This window comes from Chaetodon trifascialis, chromosome 1, assembly GCF_039877785.1.
Source record: "Chaetodon trifascialis isolate fChaTrf1 chromosome 1, fChaTrf1.hap1, whole genome shotgun sequence".
NCBI classification, from domain to species: Eukaryota; Metazoa; Chordata; class Actinopteri; order Chaetodontiformes; family Chaetodontidae; genus Chaetodon; species Chaetodon trifascialis.
The window spans coordinates 33,190,534-33,213,052 of record NC_092056.1 but is presented as its reverse complement, the minus strand read 5'-3'; the positions used below and the strand labels follow the sequence as shown (position 1 = coordinate 33,213,052).

At 40.2% G+C, this 22,519-nt stretch overlaps 1 protein-coding gene across 1 annotated transcript; it reads left to right on the top strand.

Annotated features, from left to right (window-relative positions):
* The first annotated feature begins 4,572 nt into the window (after positions 1-4,572).
* On the top strand, positions 4,573-16,493 carry lto1 (LTO1 maturation factor of ABCE1). The gene is made up of 5 exons (XM_070969869.1): positions 4,573-4,802; positions 6,152-6,257; positions 9,956-10,026; positions 10,969-11,086; positions 15,409-16,493. Exons 1-5 carry the CDS (start codon positions 4,744-4,746, stop codon positions 15,478-15,480), a joined length of 426 nt encoding a protein of 141 aa, XP_070825970.1. The 5' UTR covers positions 4,573-4,743; the 3' UTR covers positions 15,481-16,493.
* Positions 16,494-22,519: the final 6,026 nt, after the last annotated feature.

Sequence of the window (22,519 nt, the reverse complement as noted above, 5' to 3'; positions counted from 1 at the left end):
CCCATCAGTCCCAAAACTCTCTCAGCAGCTGCCCCAAATTCCTGTTAATTCTGTACAGTATCTGCAACATACATTTTATACAAACAGAAAATGCTACAATATATGTGAAGCCAGATGTCAATCAAACTGTGACTTTGGCATGTCATAGGATGTCATAGTAGGAAGCACGTGTTACACTGGCATTGGTTCTGTTCTGGTCAAGTGTCCCAGTAAACCATGACAGTGTGACAATGAGCCAGCATGAACAATATCAGGACCCTGAAATTGAAGCAACATATGTAATAACAGCACATTATGTATAACTGGAAAACAATGTAATACATTTTAATGTGATAACACCCATATTTTGTAATAATTTGTTGCATTTTGCAATAAACAGTTTGAACACATTATTAATAGATTTATTAATTAATCTAATTAATTAGATGTATTTTTTAAATAAATCATTACATATTGCAGTGTTATTACAAAATATAGGACGAAAATATAATGATACTGTTTATTATGGAATAACCAGCCAAAATTCAATTCCATTTTAATTCAATTCAATTCAATTCAATTCAATTCAATTCAATTCAATTCAATTCAATTCAATTCAATTCAATTCAATTCAATTCAATTTCAATTTGCATAGCGCCAAATCACAACAGAAGTTGTCTCAGGACACTTAACAAGGACAATAGTAACAATGACAGTGGATGTAATAATAGTAGTAGCAGTTGAAATGTATGTCTTCAGTTGTATGCATTGTATTTTGAACAATCAAGCAAAATTTACATTCCCAAATGTTGAAATATAGCACCAGGGGTGGCACCTATGGGGAGTGCCCAAGGGAGGCACGTGACCTGTGGTTCCCCCCTTGATGTTACAGTTGACTCTGATGGTAATCTGAATAACCACATAAAAAGAGGAACATGATCAACTTATGATAATCTTATAAATATAGCCACTGTGAGTCAAATGTCGACCTGGAATAACTCATTCATGCTTTTATTTCTAGCAGAGTTGACTACTGCAAAATTTCTGAAAGGTCATTAAAATTGTTTAGCATATTAAGTCACTACACTGGCTTTCTGTCAGTCACTGAGCTGGATATACAGCAAAGCTGCATGTACATAAATCAGTGCATGGAGTGGCACAGAATGCAGCCTACATTACAGACATCTTTATGGACTATACTCTTAGCAGGTGTGGGCTGCCAAGAGTGCCTGTAGTGCCAAGACTAAACTTGAGAAGCAACCTTTAGTCATTATGCAGCACATCTCTGTTACAGACTCTCTGTCAATCTTAAAAGGACACTTTGCTGATTGTTATCCTTATCGCTATGATATCTGAATTAGGGATATAGTGTGACAAACAACAGTAGTTTTTTTTATGTTCTCTGTGTCTCTGAGGTGTTGCTTTAAAAGTTGTTCCGAACCAGCGACGTCACAGTTTCTTGAAGGAACTTCTAGCATGGCAATGTTATGGTGTGAAATCATGGAATTGAATCTTTTCATGACTTGCTTATAAAATAAGACTTTGTTTATCCTACACTGGGGAAATTGACCTGTACGTTACACCTTTGCATATGTGTAACCTCATGTAACCTCATACTGCCATAAGAAGGTTTGTGATGTTGTGACATGAACAACAACATCAACACACTGCTACTTTGAATTATATGGGAGTTAAACAGTCTGACAGCTGTTGGAATGAGGGACCTGCAGTCGCGTTCTTCTTCTTAGAAGTGGATGCAGCAGTCTGTTGCTGAAGGAGCTGCTTATGCAGGGGGTGAAAGAAGTTGTCCATGATTGATGTCTGCTTGGCTAACATCTTCCTTTCAACCACCTCCTCAATGATGTCCAGGTGGCAGTCCAGGACAGAGCTAGCTCTCAAGGCCAGTTTGTTTGTCATTTTCTGTCCCTCTCAAGCTCCCACAACCCCAGTAGACCACTGCATAGAAATTGCAGATACCACCACAGTGTCATAATATGTTCTCAACTGTGTTCTGCACACTCTGAAGGACCTCAGTCTCAGCAGATGGAGACAACTTTGGCCCTTCTTGTACAGGACATCTGTGTTGTTAGTCCAGTCCAGTTTGTTGTTAAGGTGAACACTCAGTTATTTGTACTTGCCCACAATCTCAATATCCAAACCCTTGATGGTCACCAATGTAGTCTGTGGCACCTTCCTACAGAAGTCTATCTCCATCTCCTTTGTCTTGGTGGCATTTATGTTCAGGTGGTTCGCATTGCACCATTTGACAAAGTTGGTGATGTATTTCAGTTTGTTTTTCTGTGATACACGTCCAACGATGGCAATATCATCTGAGAACTTCTGGATGTGACGGCTGTCAATGTTGTGTCTGATGTCCTAGAGGGTGAAGAGGAAAGGAGAGGGCACTGGAGCCTGCAGAGCTTGTGTGCTGCAAACTACCACATCAGTCACAAAGTGAGCCTCTTGTACGGGTATGTCAGTTCTGATGTTATATTTTCATAAAAAAAAGTGCAACTCCCACATTTTGTATTAACTACCACAATATGTAATAATTCATTACCAAATACTAGGAAATTTATTACATATTGTGTTAAGGCTATGTATTACAAAATGTGGCAGACAGTATGTAGGTATTATTACATAATGAAGTGAAAATGTGTTACATTTTGTCAAATCATTACTTTTATTATTCATACCTGTGCTTTTTTTAAACTTTAAATATCAAAGTGTCTAACATGAAGAGGGCCTACAAAGCTGCCAACAGGACTGGATTTATCCACTAGAGGGCCCTGGAAGAGAGATTAGCTGTGGGGCCTCTATCGAGCTCCTCCCATCCCCATCCACAGTTGGGGTTGTGATAATTTGATCACACTCAAATTTCTATGGGAATGTGCACACTGTCAGCATAAAATCAACAAAGACCCCCTCTGCAAGGCAGGGCCTTAAGATCAAGTAAAACTGCAAGAACCCTGCGAGCCCTGCAAGGCCCTCACGAGTTCAGGTCAACAACAATATTTGCCCCAAGGCCACCTAATAGGTTAATCCAGTCACAGAAAAATGATACTAAAAATCAAACTTTATTAGTTTTGTCATTCATGACTTTCAAGGGTTAATGAGGACAATTAACTAAGGAAAATGACAACATATTCCAGATTAACTGCCTCCTTCCTTTTTTCACTGCTCCTCAGGTTGGTCCGTGTCTCCCCACCCACACAAACCAGTGAGACTTTGCCTCGGAGAAATGTTTGTACAACTAAATCATTAATCTGTGTTAATATTGCTGATGATCCCATATCCACAACCTCCAGCTGTGTTTTCACAGCTGTTAGAGGGAAAACATGACTTCATGGGGGGTTCAGTGACATAGCACATCCTCTTTCCTGGTAGTATCAATATACATCAGTACTAGATTTAGAACTATTTGTTTTCAACATCTGTAGTAAACATCCAAAGCTGCTCATATTTGCCTCTAGTTTTTTTTATTTAACAAATACAAGTCTACAGAGAGGTTATCTCTGCAGATTCAGACCCAGTTTGAGAAACTGCCTTACTTCTTTCCACTTATCTTATGGCGCCCTCTGCTGTCGAAAGGACAAATTTCACCAAAAGACTACCATTCGACAAAGTCCAAAGTACCCACAGTATTTTGCAATGCAAGATCACAACAGTCCTGCTGAATAAGAGCATGCTTTTTTCAGCTTTGTTGTTAAAACTACAAGAAATGCCCCATTCTTGTGCTGCTGTGACTTCTCTGTAGGGCTAAAAAAATGATTAGGGACAGAATAATTATCTGCAGTTATTTTGATGATTGATTAATTGTTTCAGTCATTTAAGTTAAAAAGCAAACTATTACCTTATTTCATTTTATCAAATATGACAATTAGTGTGTTGATTTGACAAAACAAACAATCTGATTTTGCCACTGTGGGTTTAAGGAGATTAACATATCAGCAAACTGTGACTGTCAGCAGTAACAGAGGGATCTCATAAAGATGCTTTGGTCATTATTCTGTATTTCTTAAAAAGCTTTGTATCCATCTAACTCTCCTGTAAGGTTTATCTGTCTTTTTTTTTCTTTTTCTCTCTCTCTTTCTCTCTACCTCAATTTTAAGTTGTTTTGGTTGAACTATGCATTGCCTCTATTTCATGACCATTTCTGTTGAACATCCTCCTGTTGTCCTGTTGTTTGGCACTGCTGTGTGGTACACTCATGGGGTTTGCAGTGAACATGAGTCAAAACCCTAAACCATGTACTGTGTTTGATAGTTAACACGGTGGCAGATACTTTTACATATTTTTTATCCTGGCTTTGATGATGACAGAATTTTAACTGGACTGTACGATTCAGCATTGTTTCGAAAAAGCATATTCAAAACCTGAGACATATGGAGTTGACCAGTGTTGCTATTTTTCTGCTTGTTGCACTGTGTTGTCCTTATTTTTCATTTGCCTTATTGTGTTACTATTTTCGTCCATTGACTGAGAGGTAGCGTACACCCACTTGTTTGAGTAAGCTGTATGCAGAAACGGTGACTGTTCACCTCCAGACTCCGAGGGGGCAGCATTCCTCTAATGATGAAGGAAGCAGAGCCTGCCTGGTGGAAGCCGATGGAAACCCAACAGTAAGCAGTTGGCAGCGGACAACAACAGCAGCGTATAGTGTACGTCTAAATCAAGCATCTGACGCACACGGTTGTGAAAACTCCCTGAGCAGTAACAGAATAAACTTGTAAGTTAGGTGGAGAACTTGTAAGTTAGGTGGAGATGACAGGGACGTCTGGAAATGAAGATCTATTTGACAGTATTGTTATGGCGGATGAGAGGTGAGCTTTCCGGCAGTCGAATGTTGTTTTGTTTATGTGTTTCGGTTACTTTCGACTTTCTTAGCCGAATTTGTCTGTGATTGTCGTAGTTACGACGTCTGTCAGGAAACAGTCTTGAGGAAAGCTGTCACGTAGGCTACTGACACTCTTATTGAACCTTCTTATTGTACGGAATATGTCGAAAACTGGTAGAGAGCAAGTTGCTCTTCGTGGGAATGTCAACCACGAATTATGTTTGGATATGCACCTATTCGTCTTGGTGTAAACCTGTCATGTAAAAGAACAGCAGCCCTTTTCAGCAAATCAATTTTATTTTTTTTTATATTTTTGTGGGATTTGACCATTGTGGGGAAATCACTGATAGTCGGTAAAATGTTCAGTGCTCCATTCTCATCACATTTTCATCAATTTACTATAGGCGTAGTATATAGCAAGTCACAACCGGCCATCCCTTAAAACTAGGAGGCGGCCATGTTTATTTGTGATGGGTGAAATGTTTCATACTCATGGCCTGGCCATATAGTGTATATTTTCTATATCTGATAATTTGTAAACTTGTTGTTGTTTTTTTTTTTTAAGAAAAAAGATTTATGAGATATATCTAGCCTATATCTAATGTGTTTGTCATAGTACCCTATAGGCTATAGCCTTAAGCTACTTACATAAATAGATCATTTATTTTAGAAACAAATCTGTGCCACTTATTTGTGTGGGAAACCAGTAAAATTTTCTTGATACATGGACAGTGTGGTCATAAATTGATCTGGCTGAGATGGCTGGCAGTATCCCATGTGAGTTGTTTTATGCTATTCCCACAACATCACAATGTGGAATTAATGGCACAATGAAATAATCTTGTGTCATATATTTCCCATAAACGAAGGAAGTTAAATCATTTATTTATTTATTTAATCTTTAAAAGGGCTTTTCTTTAGGTTTTTAAGGGCTGAATATTTTATATTTTTTCTACTTGGCACGTTTACTCAAACACACCCCAAGAAAAGGTGCCTTTAGAAAATATATTTGAGGTAGATATTCATGTTTCCAACATATCTTTTAACAAGACATGTTCAGAGTGGGACTGAGTGTTAGTATCTGACACGTTTCCTCAAACAAGACTGAAAAGATGAATTAGATATATTCTGACATTGTAATGAAAAAGTAAACAAAGAGGCATTCACAAGGACAGCTGCGTATTGTCTTCCTGCTTTCAACAGCTGTCTGAAAAAGGACAATAACGGACATAGTCCAGTGAAAGTCACCAGTGAACAGGGTCACTCATCAAGCTGAAACACCAGGACACATGTTGAAGTTACCTAGTAGTGACTGAGGGTTTTATTGTTTTTCAGGTTCCGAGGGGAGGGCTACCGGGAGGGGTTTGAGAAAGGGACTTACAGAGGACTGCAGGGTGGCCGCAGGCATGGAGCCTCTCATGGGGCAAAGCTGTCCACTGAGGTGAGCCAGCACAGTGAATGTGACTGTCTTAACGTTACCCATTTACCCATCATGCTTAATGAATGTTTTGGTGTACTGTTCATTTTTTGTTGCCATAATACATACATATACAAACTGCACAGAACATGTCTGACATCCAGACCTGTAAAACCTCCCGTTTTTCCCAGAAGGCTCCTGTTTTTTTTTTTACCCTTATCTCCTGCTGTCCCCTCATTTAAATATTTGACTTGAAATCTCTTTCTAAACCTTTCTAAGAATTTTTCTTTTGTGCTGCAATGTTGACAAGAGGCATAACTACTGATTTGATTTGCCAGTGTGTAGTTCATTCTCCTATGGTACAGCAGGTGTTAGTATGTCGAGCATTAGCTGTAACATCTATTGATAAGGAGTCATTCATTCAAACGGCACCCAACAATAAAACTAAGACTGTGAGAGGAATGGAGTATCTGCCAAAAAGGCTAAAAGTTTGTACAAGTGGGAAGAGGCTTGCCTGTACTTCATGAAGAGCAATGTTAAAGTCATACTTTTTGTAAAATTTGCCAAGCAGATTTTAGTGTATCACATGGAGGGAAAGCCAACATGATCCATTCATTCATTTTCTATACCGTGTATCCCTATCCCAGCCGTCATAGGCTGGGTACACCCTGGACCGGTCGCCAGTCGATCACAGGGCACAAACACACAACCATTCACACCTGCAATTTTGCAGTCACCAATTAACCTAATGAGCATGTTTTTGGTCTGTGGGAGGAAGCCAGAGTGCCCGGAGAAAACCCACGCATGCACGGGAAGAACATGCAAACTTCACACAGAAAGGCCCGACCTGGGAATCGAACCGGCAACCTTGTTGCTGTGAGGCACGCGCACTATCTGCTGCACCACCGTGCAGCCCCCAACATGATCCAGCATGATAAATCTGCCAAGCATAAGTGTGCCCAAGAGGTGCAGAAGCATGCACCAATGACTACATTTGTATTATCTCTTCGATCCATTTTCAGAATTACCCTTTCCTACCAATTGTCTCATTTGTTAGTAGCCTCTATCAGAATCACAGCTGAAGCATAATGTGTAGGTGATACAGGATGTACAGGGATGTTCACAGTAGAGATCGACCGATATGGATTTTTCAGGGCCGATACCGATATCGATTATTAATAGGGCTGTCAGTTTAACGCGTTAATTAGATTAATTAATTATGCTGCAAATTAACGCGCTATAAAAATTAATGCAATTAATCATGAGTGGCAAGTCAATGCTCAAGCATTTTAAATTTGGCCCTTTGAGTGACCCGTAGGCTGCAGTGGCAGGTCGCATCCTACCTGCGCCACTAGTAAAAAGCAGGGTGACAACAGACATGGATGCGACACCGGAGAGCGAGGCAAGCCTACTTGGACCTTTGAACGGCAAGTTTATTTATAAAAAGAACAAAGACGGGACTATTAACAAGAACGCAGTGATTTGTACCTTGTGTAAAAAAGAATTTTCCTATCACCGTAGCAGCTCCAGCCTGAATTATCATTTAAACGCTAAACATGTAGTTGCTGCTAGTGCCGCTAGTGCTACCGTGAGCTAACTCCGCCAACCCACACTTGCTGAGTTAGGAAAATGAATGAGCAAAGCCACAACAGAAAAACTGACAAACTCAATCGAATGGGGGGTTGCTGCTGATTGCAGGCCGATTTCAATCGTGGAAGACAAGGGCCTAAAAGAGGCGTTTCAGATAGCGTCATCTGACTCTAATTTCCAGCTACCGTCGAGAACTACAGTGATGAAAAGAATTCACCAGCTGTAATTTGAATGTCAGTGAACTGTAATGTCCTAGAATTCAAATTCTTTATTTGGGGACCTTTAGCAGATATGAGATTAAACTGCGATTAATTAGATTAATTAATTACAAATCCTGTAATTAATTAGCTTAATTTTTTTAATCGCCTGACAGCACTAATTATTAATAATCAAGTGAAACCGATAGCCGATATATTAGGACCGATATTTGTTTGCAGCAAAAATGAAAATTCTGTTGTCAAAATTTAGAGTAACACACCTGGGATTAGAATGAATACAGTATACTGTTTGTCTGTTTTGTGTACACTGAAAAAAGACCTAAACTTTTTGTAAAATAACACAAAATCTTATTTTTAAAACAAAAAGTGATGATTAATGATTCCCTTCCCTCTCCCTAAATGATTAAGAGGAAACCAATAAAGAGGGTGGCAGGAACCTTGGCTCACTACATTTATTTGATTGCGTTAGTAGTAGTTTCCTTTCAGATTAAATTTTTACATAAAACAGCATAATGAGTAAATAAAGATTAAACTTTCAGGGGTTCCTAGAGTTTTTCACTTACAGTTCCTTATTTATTATTAGATTTATTTATATATATTTAGAGAAATTAAGGCATATTCTGAATCTCAAAATAGTAGACTAGATGTGAACTCTTGTGCTTAGAACTGTATGTCGTATTACATAAATAAGAATAAGGCACTTAGCAACTGTAAATGCAAACAATAAAGGCTTCATTACACACGTGAGTTGGAGACGCAACGGTAAATTTATTGATTGAAAATAAGACACACTAAGAATAATCTCCTCGACGTGTGCTCTCTGCCTGACTCATATCCCTGGACTTTACGAATGGCAGGCAAAAAGACGATCATTTGACACCAGTTGGTAAGTTGCTGCACCATAGTGTAGTGAGAGCATGAGCACTGAGGGAGAGGTGATTGTAAACAAACAAGGACACGTTAGCGTGTAGTACTGTTAAACTTATAGGCTAGAATCACCTCCGATGTTTTTTATTGATAAACCAGGAGCCGCCCCACGGGCTGAGACACGTTAGGAGATTTATTATTCCCACAAAACAATGGTAACCGAAAGGGCCTATATTATTATTGTGCGTCTGGCCACAGCTATAAAGTGGTTGCTGCAATTATAATGTAGTGGTGGGTCATCACGAAATATGCCTTGTTGAAACATGCCTGTGAATATTCTCCTTCATCCAGGTCATTGTATTGCATTCTATTGTGAGGCAGACGATCCCCCATTAAGGCGGGGTAGGGTGCGACCCTTTGGTGTCAACTACCAAGACCAAGGGTCGCACCTGATTGTCTGCCTCACAATAGAGTGATACCATCCTTGGTTTTGGGGGTTGGCCTCACTCAGAGGATAAATACTTGAATCTAACACCATTTCATTAGACTAGAGCTGTCCTATCTAGTCTGGTGCGCATGAACTGATGAAGCCTGCTCAGATGAGAGGCGAAACGTCTTCCAAGACAAACTGACAAAGTCCAGTTGCGATCGATTGAATGCCCTGAAGCTCACGCCTTGTTGAAGTTATGAACGATTTCATCTCCAGAGCCAGTGTCTGCCTTTGTCTAAATATAAGGGGTATGTGGACAGTGGTAAGGATAGGAGAGTGGACCAGGGCAGGGTGCCAGAAAATTTCCCAAATATTATTCCCAGTGTTGACAGGTATGTTGACATCCCTCTCTAAGAATATTGTTAAGTTTGAACTTTAATTGCCACTGCTCACTCTGACCATCTTATATCTGTAACCATCAGGTTAAATACATAGGTAGGTAGGGTTTAGCAGACTGCTAGATTATTTGATTAAGGAATTAATTAAGTTGTGTTGTGTTAAATTCCTTCAGCCTCAGGTTTTTTTTTTACTGTCTCTTGGTTTCTAACCTCTTACAGATTTCCTTCTATTATGGGTTTGCCATCACATGGAAATGTCTCCTCCAACATAATACAGATGTGAAATCAAGGTATGGTCTCTATCTTACTCCAATTTGGTTTAAGTACTCTGTAGGGGGATATCAATTGTTTTTCTTTTATATCTCATAACATACTACTACATACATCATGCAAATTATTTAATTCTAACATTTCTAAATCAGGGGCTGCACGGTGGCGCAGCAGGTAGTGCGCATGCCTCACAACAAGAAAGTCGCAGGTTCGATTCCCGACTACTGTTATCAGGCTACAATGATCCTGTTGTAGCTCATCTAGCTACTTAGGTCCTTGGAACATGAAATGACTGACTGATCAATATTGGATGAAGTTTTCTTGAATGATAGTGCACTCTCCCTTTGGAAATGAAGGCAACATGAATAGGGAATTGAAACCTTGATCAGCTCCAACATGAGAAAGGGATCATATGATGGTTCTGATCATTTAATGGTGCTTACATGAGGTAGGTATGTTAGAAAGCCTCCCAGCATGAGCTGGAGCAACAAATTCATGCACATAAGTTTTCATTTTGTGTGTGCTCTTCAATTGTAATTGGTGTTAGTTTTGTTCTACATTGTACTTTGCAGTATTTTCAGCTTCCACACTAAAATTGTTGTTATATGACTGGTTATTCTTTCAGTCCAACTTTGAAGAAAAGGAAAACCCAGACTTGTGTCCAGTCATCAACAATAAAATCAAGCAAACTCTGTTATCCAAATACAAAGAAAAGGGTGTTATCTGAGAATTCTGAGAAGCTGTTTTCCAGATATGGCAATGCAGAATGGATAACTGGGAGTTTAATATGCTACATCCAGCTTTTTGGGTCCAGCTGCAGCCAGAGGCTGTGTACCCTTCTAGAGAAACCACTTTCAGAGAGCATTACTGATCATTGCAGTGGTTTGCTTGTGGAAAATTCTGAGATTTACTTCAGTTTACTTCTGTTTGATTTTTTTGTGTCTATATGTATGTACTGTTAGAAAGCGTACGAAAGCACTCGGCTCTGTTCTGAGTTTGATCCAAAACTCCCCTCATGATGATCCACAGTCTGCAAAGCTAGAGGAGGACATGGAGAAACTGCGCGCCAAGTTCAGACAGGTACTTGATTTATTTGAAATTTGTAATAATGATTTGATTTGTGACAGTGTCAGTTTGTATTGAATCGTTACCAGCTATTTATCCTTTCTTTACTGTAACCCGTTGTGGTCCAGGTATGTCATCTGTCAAACACACTCACACACACATTGTGCTACATTGAAATTCTGGTTCTGTAATCCAAGGCGTAGCTGAATGAATGAACGAAAAGCTGAGCTGCACAAACTTGCAGTTTACATCAGCCTTAGTATAATTTACTAAAATAAATACAAAATGTATTGTCTACGTATTATCTAACTGATCATATTGTGTAGCAGGTTTGTTATGTTTACAGTAATGTCCAGCCTCTCATCATAAGCATAAACATATGAACCAACTTAAGAATATAGGAGTCAATGCCAGAGACTGAAAATACCCCAAATATGTGTGATGCATCCTTACCATTTCAAGTTTCTTTAGTCTTTTGTTCTTTTTATTATATATATGATACTGTGCCAGTCAAAAGTTTGGACACACCTTCTCATTCATTGCTTTTTTTCTTTATTTTTTTTTTCCATTTTCTACATTGTGGATTAATACTGAAGACATCCACACTGTGAAGGAACATACATGGAATTATGTAGTAAACAAAAAAGTGTTAAACCATAATATGTTTTATATTTTAGATTGTTCAAAGTGGCCACCATTTGCTTTGATGACAGCTTTGCACAGTCTTGGCATTCTCTCAATCAGCTTCATGAGGTAGACACTTGGAATGGTTTTCCAACAGTCTTGAGGGAATTCCCAGAGGTGCTGAGTACTTGTTGGCTGCTTTGCCTTCACTCTGCGGTCCAACTCAGCCCAAACCATCTCAATTGGGTTTAGGTCAGGTGATTGTGGAGGCCAGGCCATCTGACGCAGCACTCCATCTCTCTCTTTCTTGGTCAAATAGCCCTTATGTAGCCTGGAGGTGTCATTGTCATTGTGTTGGGGTCATTGTCCCGTTGAAAAACAAATGATGGCTCCACTAAGCGCAAACCAGATGAGATGGCATATCGCTGCAGAATTCTGTGGTATCCATGCTGGTTAAACTTTGAATAAATCATCATAATGTCAAATTTGGACTCATCACCAAAGGACAGATTTCCACTGGTCTAATATCCATTCCTTGTGTTTCTTGGCCAAAGAAATTCTCTTCTTCTTGTTCTTTCTCAGAAGTGGCTTCTTTGCAGCAATTCGACCACGAAGGCCTGATTCACCCAGTCTCCTCTGAACAGTTTATGTTAAGATGTGTCTGATGCTTGAACTCTGTGTAGCAATTATGTGGGCTCTAATATGAGGTACTGTGAATTTGCGTTTTCTGAGACTGGTAACTGGTATGAATTTATCCTCCTGTGGGGATCCTCACGAGAACCAGTTTTATCAAAGCATTTGATGGTCTTTGCGACTGCACTTGAGGATGCAAAGTTCAAAGTTCTTGAAATTTTTCAGATTGACTGACCTTCATCTCATGATGGTTTGTCATTCCTCTTTACTTAGTTGAGTGGTTCTTGACATAATATGGGTTAGAATAGGGCTATTTACTGTATAGACCTTTCTACCAACCCTACCTTTGCACAATATAACTGATGATCTCAAACACATTAACTCTTGACAAGGTACACCTGTTAATTGAAAACCTTTCCGGGTTACTACCTCATGAAGCTGATTGAGAGAATGCCAAGAGTGTGCAAAGCTGTCATCAAAGCAAATGGTGGCTGCTTTGAAGAACCTAAAATCTAAAATATATTATGGTTTGTTTAAGACTTTTTTATTCACTACATAATTCCATGTATGTTCCTTCATGGTTTGGATGTCTTCAGTATTAATCTACAATGTAGAAAATAAAAAAAATAAAGAAAAACCATTAAATGAGAAGGTGTGTCCAAACTTATGTACACTACTCACAAAAAGTTAGGGATATTCGGCTTTTGGGTGAAATTTTAGGATGAACCTTCAAATGCACTATAACCTTTACAGGTGAACTTAATTTGACCTTCTCTAAACTTTTGAATGCACCTGTCCAGCTCAATGTTCAATGTTTCAGTACTTTTTGCAGAACTTGCTGTTCTTTAACAAGGAGCTGAACAGCAAAATTCACAACAGGTGTTTGATCCATGATTCGACCAATAAATTTCCTGGTTCAATTAGAATTGGCATTTAAACAGTCCTCTTCATCATGCTGTTCACATTTTGACATCATGAGACCAAGACGACACCCAATGATCAACAGTACCTCATCATTGTGAGGCTTCAAACAGGATGTTCTCAGAGGGAAGTGTCTCTGAGCTTAGAGTGTCAGAGAGTCATCAGCAGGTTGCAACTGAGATACAAAGAGACTGGAAGAGTCACAGAAAGACATAGAAGTGGACGTCCTTTGGCCACATCCTCACACTGGTGACCGCTTCATTGTGATCAGTGCCCTGCGGAACCAGATGATGAATGCTACTCAGCTCCAGGCACATTTAAGTCAGGTGAGAGGCAACTAAGTGTCACGTCAGACCATTTGAAACCATTTACAAGAGCGTGGTCTGCGTGCTAGACGACCTGCAAGGGTACCTTACCACACCACCAGGCATAGGTGTCAATGTCTTGCATGGGCCAGGGAGCATTTACGGGACCAGTGGGCCTCAGTGCTGTTCTTTGATGAAAGTAAATTCACGTTGAGCAGAAATGATGACCGACAACGATGTTGGAGATGTCAAGGAGAGTGCTATGCATCAGCCACTGTTGTCACCAGACGAGCCTTTGATGGTGGTTGTGGTGGTGTGGGCAGGTGTGTCAATACATAACTGCCCTACACTTTGTAAATGGTACAGTGACAAGTCCATACTACAGGAATAACATCATTAGTCCAGTGATTGTGCCCCTGCATGAACAACATAGACCTAATTTCATCTTCATGGACAACAATGCTCCACCTCATTGAGTTCGTATCATTAGGGAACGGCTGCTGGAGACTGAGGCACCTCAAATGGAGTGGCCTGCACTTTCTTCAGACCTGAATCCCATATAAAACCTATGGGATCAGCTGAGTCGCTGTGTAGAGGCTCGTAACTCTGTCCCCCAGAACCTCAATGACCTGAGGGCTGCCCTTCAAGAAGAGTGGGATGCCATGCCTCAGCAGACAATGAGTTGACTTGTGAACAGCATGAGACGTCGTTGTCAAGCTGTTGATGCTCAAGGGCACATGACAAGTTATTGAGACATTGATGTTTTTTGTTGTGGTATACTCACCACTGTTGTTGGCTTTTGTTTCAATAAATGGTTTGAGATGAGGAAAATAACCATTGCATGCTTCTACTTAAATGCCCTACTTTCATCATATAATAGAAGAAGAAGAAGACTACATGCACAAATACATGCACACGCCATGCTTCGTGAAATTATTTCTCTACATTTGACCCATCCTTCCTCCATCCTTCCTCCGTGGCAGACCAGGAGCGGTGGGCTGCCAGCCAAAAGCGGTGCCCGGGGACCCAGCTCTATTTGTCACCATTGGCCAGGTGGTGATCTTCTTGCATGTTTTTAGTGGGGGTATATTATTATGGAGGATACCCCAGGTGAACACGGGGAGAACATGGAAACTCCACACAGAAAGGCCCCTTTCCTCGAGCAGCAGGCACCTAAGGCATGATGGAGGACACGCCCCCAGCGCCCACAGTCCCACTCGGGACCTTCTAGCTGTGAGGCGACAGTGTTGCTACCACAATAATAATATTATATATATAATATCACTATATAATATAATATCAATATATACAATATAATATCACTGTAGCAAGAACTTTTTACATTTTCCATAAATTTCACCCGAAAGCCAAATATCCCTAACATTTTGTGGGTAGTGTGTGTGTGTGTGTGTGTGTGTGTGTGTGTGTGTGTGTGTGTGTGTGTGTGTGTAAAAGGGGATATATATATATATATATATATATATATATATATATATATATATATATATATATATATATATATATATATATATATATATATATATATATATATATATATATCCTTTTACACAGGATTTACTGCATACTACAGCTCAACATGGAGTAATAGAATAATTTATTTGGTGTTTAATGCAGAATAAAATCTTAGTTAAGTGTATTATTCCTATTTATGTAATTGGCAACTCAATCAGAATTTGAGATCCTCCCTGATGCTTACCTCTGCACTGAGGCTAATAAACTTACTGATAAATCTAGTTACCTTTCATGGTGACCCACAGAGAGATATCCAAAACATTACTTACCAAACATTATTTACAATTACCAATGTACTAATTAACTTCTGGTACTGTCTAGGTCTGCTCTTTGTTGGGTGTCCCAACTGACTTCAACGATTACATCAAAACATCCAAAGGGACTTCTTTCTGAATCTCTCCTGGTCATGTGGAGGAGCTGGGCTGACCTCTTTCCTCATCCAGTACAGAAAAGAGGGAAGCTGAGCTACTATCAGCCCTGATGTCAGTCTCTTAGGTGGCATCAAGTGATTGCCTGCAGTGGATTTATTAAAGGGTTTGGAGTGTGAAATAGTAAGTCAGTTTGAGTGTTGTCTTTGCCTTCACATTCTGGTGGGAAAGTCTAATGTGTACGAGTCTACGGTCTTTACTGAACAGGATAAATCAGAGGTGTCTGCAGTCAGTATGTACAACAACAATGAGGATTTTGTTTCAGAAATATTTAACAGAATGAAGACACAGCAAAAGACTCAAATTCAAACTTGGAACATGATTTGCTCTTTGGTGTCTTGATTCTTTGGGAAGTTTGACTTAACTCATGCTTCCTCTCAGCAGTGGTGTGAAGTAAGTATATTTGCTTGTGAACAGTTCATTTTCACTCTACACTACGCTTTACTCCACTTCATTGTGTTTTTTACTCCACAAAATTCATCTGACATCTGTATATTAGTTTTCAGAAAAATATTTACACAAAAAACATTTGTGCATTTGAAGAGCTTAGAAAACATGCTGCATTGTTACAAATTAACACACAAGAATACACACTTAGTGTATACTGTTTGCATTGAACTGTCAATGGTTTGGAGAAAATACCTGTCTGCATAACAGAGTACAACTCAATAGTACCACAGCTACAAAATTATCCAACCATGGAATTCACACATTTTTAAAACACAAACTGAACATTATAACTTTCATGAAGAAGGATTTATTACAAGACTGTTGTGTTAGACAGCCTTAGTTGTAGCTTGATGTACCTAATAACTGGACACTGAGAAAATTATAGTTGCAATGAAATCTGCCTCTATCAAAGTTACTGACATGTTAATCAGCATATTTTAAAATTTTGGAGGAGTGCAAAAAATACTGTGCTTCCATATTTTGCTCATAGCTACTGTATTTAATAAAGTGAATTTCTGTCAGCAGGAATTTTCTGCTTGATGGAGTGTTTTTTGCTTTGTGGTTTTGTTACTAAAGTAACTTAAGTGAAGGATTTGAATAGTGATGAAGAGAAACCAGGGTGGCTGCCAGTAAAACCATCACAACATGGGAGCCTGCAGGTACACATTTACTTTGGTTTTAGATCGAACATATACACAGGTGCAGCTCAAAAAATTAGAATATTGTGAAAAAGTTGATATATAATAATAATATTTTTTGACAGTCATTTCAGAAAGTGAAACTCATATATAGATTCATGACACATAGAGGGAAGCCTTTATTCCTTGTAATTTTGATGATTATGTGTTATGGCCGCCACTGTTCTTGTGTGTGTTTGTGCGTGTGTTCTTGTGCCCTGCATGTATTCAGATTCAGAGTTCCTTTGTTGATCCCAAGAGGAAATTGTTTTTTGTAGCAGTGCTCCATACAAAGTAGAATTAGAGATTAGAATAAAATTAGAAAGAAAGAATGAGAAGGAATATATATATATATGTGTGTGTGTGTGTGTGTGTGTGTGTGTGTGTGTGTGTGTATATATGTATATATATATGTGTGTGTGTGTGTGTGTGTATATATGTATATATATGTATATATATGTGTGTGTGTGTATATGTATGTATGTATGTGTGTATATATATATATATATATATATATATGTATGTGTATATATGTGTGTGTGTGTGTGTGTGTGTGTGTGTGTGTGTGTGTGTGTGTGTGTGTGTGTGTATGTATGTATGTATGTATGTATGTATATGTATACATATATGTATACTTCTTCTTCTTCTTCTTCTTCTTCCTGGGCTACATCGAAGTCAAAGACAGTATTTCCATGGACCCAGCAATGGTCTCTGCTGTCACCTCCTGGCCAGTTCCTGAGAACCGCAAGCAGTTGGGGGTTTGCCAACTTTTATCTGCGGTCCATACAGAACTACAGCTCCATAATGGCCTCTCTCAGCAGCCTCAAGTCATCCAAAGTTGCCTTCCAGTGGACCCTGAGAGGGCATTCCAGATTCTTAAGAGCGAGTTCTTGTCTGCACCCATGTTTGTTGTCTCAGCACTCTGCCACAGACCAGAAACTCCATCCATGTGCCTTCTATTCGCTATGCTTATCTCCTGCAGAGAGAAATTATGACATCAGCACCAGGGAGCTGCCGGCAATCAAGATGGCGCTGGAGAGTTGCATCACTAGTTAGAGGGAACATAGACACCCTTCCAGGTATGGACAGACCACAAGAAGCTGGAATACATCCGCACGGCTCAGAGACTTAACTCCAGGCATCCTTATCCTACCGACCCGGATCTAGTAACCTCAAGCCTGATGGCCTGTCTCAGCAGTTTCAGGAGAGGGAGGAGAAGACTGCGAAAGCCACACTCATCCCCTGCTTCATAGTACCCGTCATTTGGGAGATCAAGGAGAGACTGGAATCTGTTACGGAGAATCAGCCCGGCCCTAGTACCTACTCCCATAACCGTGTTCATCTGTCGCTACACCACCACTCAGGTTTATCGGACCCTTTACCATCCAGAGAATCATCAGTCCCACGATTTTGAGGTTGAATCTCCCCCATTCCATGAGGGTGCACCCAATGTTCCACATCTACCGGGTGAGAGAGAGCCCTCTTATGGCCGTGGAACCTCCAGCTCCACCTCCTCGGATTGTTAATGGAGGCCCTGCCTACTCTGTACGGCACCTGCTGCGCTCACATCATCAGGGCAGTGGTCTTCAGTACCTGGTCAACTGAGAGGGTTAGGGTCCAGAGGAAAGGTAATAGGTCCACGCTCACGACATCCTGGACCACGGACTCATCGCCTGCTTCCACCAACCAACCACCAACCCGGATCAATCCACCAGAGCCCCTGCAGCCTCGAGAGGGAGGATTGGGGCGGCACAACCAATCGACGAAGAGGAGTCATCTTCGGACTCCAGTGTGGATCCTGGTAATGGTCATTACGAGGTGTTTTAGTGATACAGTACAAATTCAAAAACTAAATTTTTAGCTTTTTATGTATGTGTTTTGTGCCTAAGTTTTGGAGAACAATGGACGTCTGTGGCACAAAAGCATAACCTACATCAGACAATACTTGCTGGAAGGATCAGTTTGTTGTTGGTTTTGCCGTTGTGCAAATTTTTCAAAATACAGTGATAGCAGCATTCACACACATTCACACACAGATGGCACAGCATCAGGGAAAATTTGGGGTTTAGTATACTAAATATGTTGACTGCTGAAGCCAGGGATCGAAGCACCAACCTTCTAATAAGTGGACAACCACCCCAGCTGCCCCAATCAATTGTCAGTTGCCAATGTCAGCTGTTTCAAAATGCACCTTTATTTACCATGCATGTGTGAGATTTTTTTACATTGTGACTGTGTCCAACAGTGAAGAGGTTACCTTGGACTTCCTTGGATTGATTGAGTTGGGTGCTGACCGAGTTGCACAGGCCAACGGATGAACAAATGAAGCCCTTCCATAATGCAACAACATCTTACCAAAACTCAACAACTATGCAAAAAAAGCTCATCATAACCCAGATAGCAAAATACAGTGATTCAACATTGAATTTTGGTGAAATTGGTTATTTTTGGTTGAAGTTGAAAAATCTATGTTTATTCAATATTGAATTAGAGCTACCATTTCAACATTTGAAAAAATGTTGTTGAATCAGCATTGTATAGATGCTGGGTTTTCAATGTTGAAATGTCAACATTAAATAGACATGGTTTCAATGTATGGCATGCTGTGGCTGTGCACCTGTGCCCCCGCCCACAAGACTTGCTCTCTCCTGAGACCAAACCAGTTCAAACCAGTCAACAGTTGGCAGGTTGGCAGCTTTTAGCGGCTTTTATTATTTTCAAGTGACAAAAGAAGACAAACTGGTAAGTCCTAATGAGAACACAATGTATTTTCACCAGCATGTCAACTTTGTGAATTATTACCGTGAGGTTGTAGCTTATTAGCGTCGTTAGCATTAGCTAGCGCTAGCATTCTAGATAACGCTAGCTAACGCTAGTGTGTCCGTGTGCAGAGGCTACGCTGAGGGTTCAGGGTTTCCCCCAGTGTATTATAAGCCTGGTGGGCCACCAGGTTTTACTTGCCCCCCGCCAGGCTAACGCTACATTCCCACCAAACGCGATGAAAATTATTTAATCGCGCTCCAAATGAGATCGCGTCGCGCCAGACGCTCCAGTTTTGACGCTGGTACAAAAACCCCTTGCGACGTCATTGCGTCGCGCGACAAGCCCGCCCAACAACAACATTTCTTCCGCCACTTCTCTCGTCGACCACATCCGTACGTCAGCACGTCGATGACGATCTCTCTAGGCTGTCGCGGCGCGTCTTCACGCGAATCCGCCGCAAAAGTTCAATTATTTCAACTCGAGCGATGAAGCGATAACGCGATGGGGCGACGCGATGAGAGCGATTTTCGCGGCCAACGCGTCCATCGCGTCCATCGCGCCGCGCATCTTGTCCATCGCGTCGCCCGGCAAAATGACGCTTCAAATTGCGTATGTTTCATGCAATTTGCCTTGCATGAAGCATATTTAAAACCTACAGATGAAGGCTGAAAAGTGCTGTAATGGTCCTTTAATTAATAACATTGTTGCAATGTAGAATCAATGTAATTTCAATGCATTTATAAATGAATCAATATTGATTCTATGTTCAGATTAATTGACAATTCTACATTGTTTCAATGTTGAAAATGATGTAGTTGAATAAATATTGAATCAATGTTTAGACTGATTGAAAATTCAACATTATTTCAATGTTGATCATAACGAGCGCTTTCAATGTTACTTTCAATGTCTGACATCAATGTTGATTCAATTTTAAGCCATGACCATATCTCAATGTTGATTCAATGGATTTTTGCTTTCTGGGAAAGTTCATTTCTGGGAGACATGTAATTGCTCCATTGTCATGCTACTGCTGTGTAATTTATAAAAATGTTGAACAAGAAATACTGGTGTGCTGAAGTTGTGTGAAGAGAGTGAAGTTGTTAGGATCCTGTTTTACTTTGGTATCCTGAGTTCCTGTTTTATTTTGGTAGCCTTCCTTCGTGTGTTGTAGTTCTCTTTACTTCCTATATATTTCCCTCCTTTGTGATTTGTGATTGCGTCCACCTGTGTCTGTTTAGTTCCTCCTCTATTTAAGTGTGTGTGTTTCTTTTGTCTTTGTGGGATCATTCCCGTTGTATGGTTTTCCTGTCTCCCAGTTTCTAAAGTGAGTATTCCTGGTCTAGTCTTGTTTTCCCCGTTAGTTATTATTTTGTGGTTTTTCTAGTATTTGCTTTTGGTTTTTGGATTTTTGTACTGGTGGATTTGGGGTTGCCGTCTTTTGTTTATAAAGCACCTGGGAATGTTTTTGCTCAACTTGTTTTGTCAGTCTGCACTTTTGGGTTCACACCTTAGTTTTTTCCTTGCTCGATGACCACCAGACCATAACAGAAGTCTCCTTTTTGAAAGGACTAGTGTTTGATTCCATCCATCCATCCATTATCTATACCGCCTATCCCTTTCGGGGTTGCGGGGGGCTGGAGCCTATCCCAGCTACAATGGGCGAGAGGCGGGGTACACCCTGAACCAGTCGCCAGCTGATTGCAGGGCCACATGCAAAGACAGACAAACATTCACACTCACACTCACACCTACGGACAATTTAGAGTCATCAATTAACCTAATGAGCATGTTTTTGGTCTGTGGGAGGAAGCCGGAGTACCCGGAGAGAACCCACGCATGCACGGGAAGAACATGCAAACTTCACACAGAAAGGCCCCGCCTGACCCGGGGATCGAACCGGCAACCTTCTTGCTGTGAGGCACGCGCACTACCTGCTGCGCCACCGTGCAGCCCGTGTTTGATTCCATTTTGATTAAACAATATCGGATCTACATGGAGGCATGAACCATTCATATGCAACTGGCTATGAGTGATAACTGTGACCTGCAGCATATCTGCGCAGAGCATTCTTAGTGGTTTCTGGCCATCATGTGTGACTTTAGCAACATTTTGAAGACCACAGCCAATAGGCTTCAGAAGGAAAACGTGACCATTGCAGAATGTAAAGATGAACTCCAGCCATTTGACAGACAGACAATTGGTGGTGAGGGTCACAGGACAGGCACTTTCTCATGCTGATGCTGACAGGGATAACTTAAACTAAGGGACAACTTAAACTGAGTTTGAAATCAGATGACTCCTTTAAATTGTAATCAATTTGTACTTTTTAATCCTTAAACTTGGCCTCAGCAAACACAAAACTTCCTGTTTTGGTGGTACAATGATGGGTACCATTCTTAAGAAATATGAGACCACCTTGTGTGAGAAAGTGGATGTTCTTAAAGTGGAATGGAAAACAGTTGCCAGAGTCCTCTGTTTATGACTTTGTCCAAAAGTAAATACAAACAACCCAGATTGTTGCTCCAACATCAACAAGAGGCATATATTCACTGCCTTTGAGGAGTTCTGTATGTGACAAAGGATTGTCCCATCTCAACATACAAGCCCATTTCCAAAACAGTTGGGACACTGTGTAAAATGTCAATAGAAACAGAATGTGAGAATTTGCAAAACACTGAAACCCCATATTTATTTGAAAATAACACAGAGACAATATATCAAATGTTGAAACTGAGAAATTTCATTGTTTTGAAAATTTAATTTGCCTCAGTCCATTTTAAATGACCTCAAGACCAGAGATGATGATGGCATTTCTGGATCTGGTTTATATATGGTTTTCTCTTCGCATTGTAGAGTTTCAAAGGACTTGCTGGCTGTACTGACTAAATTTCCCCGGTGTGGGATCCAATAAAGTCCTATTATTATGTACTGAAGCTGTATTTAGGACTCAAACGCAGCCTCAGAAGCGGAGTGACTGGTTAACCATTTTATTATAACAACAGGGGTTTCAAGATAATCAGATGAATGGTTAGGAGAGAGTTTTCTGTGAGCAGCATGGGAGATTTAGACTTAGACTTGACATTGTTGATCCCAATTTTGGAAATTCTTTTG

Bases quoted from the DNA above. Each gene is read 5' to 3' on its own strand.
- lto1 (XM_070969869.1), top strand. From the start codon at position 4,744: ATGACAGGGACGTCTGGAAATGAAGATCTATTTGACAGTATTGTTATG. The intron at 6,258-9,955 runs GTGAGCCAGCAC...AACCTCTTACAG, and splicing joins GGGCAAAGCTGTCCACTGAG to ATTTCCTTCTATTATGGGTT. The intron at 10,027-10,968 runs GTATGGTCTCTA...ATGTACTGTTAG, and splicing joins AATACAGATGTGAAATCAAG to AAAGCGTACGAAAGCACTCG.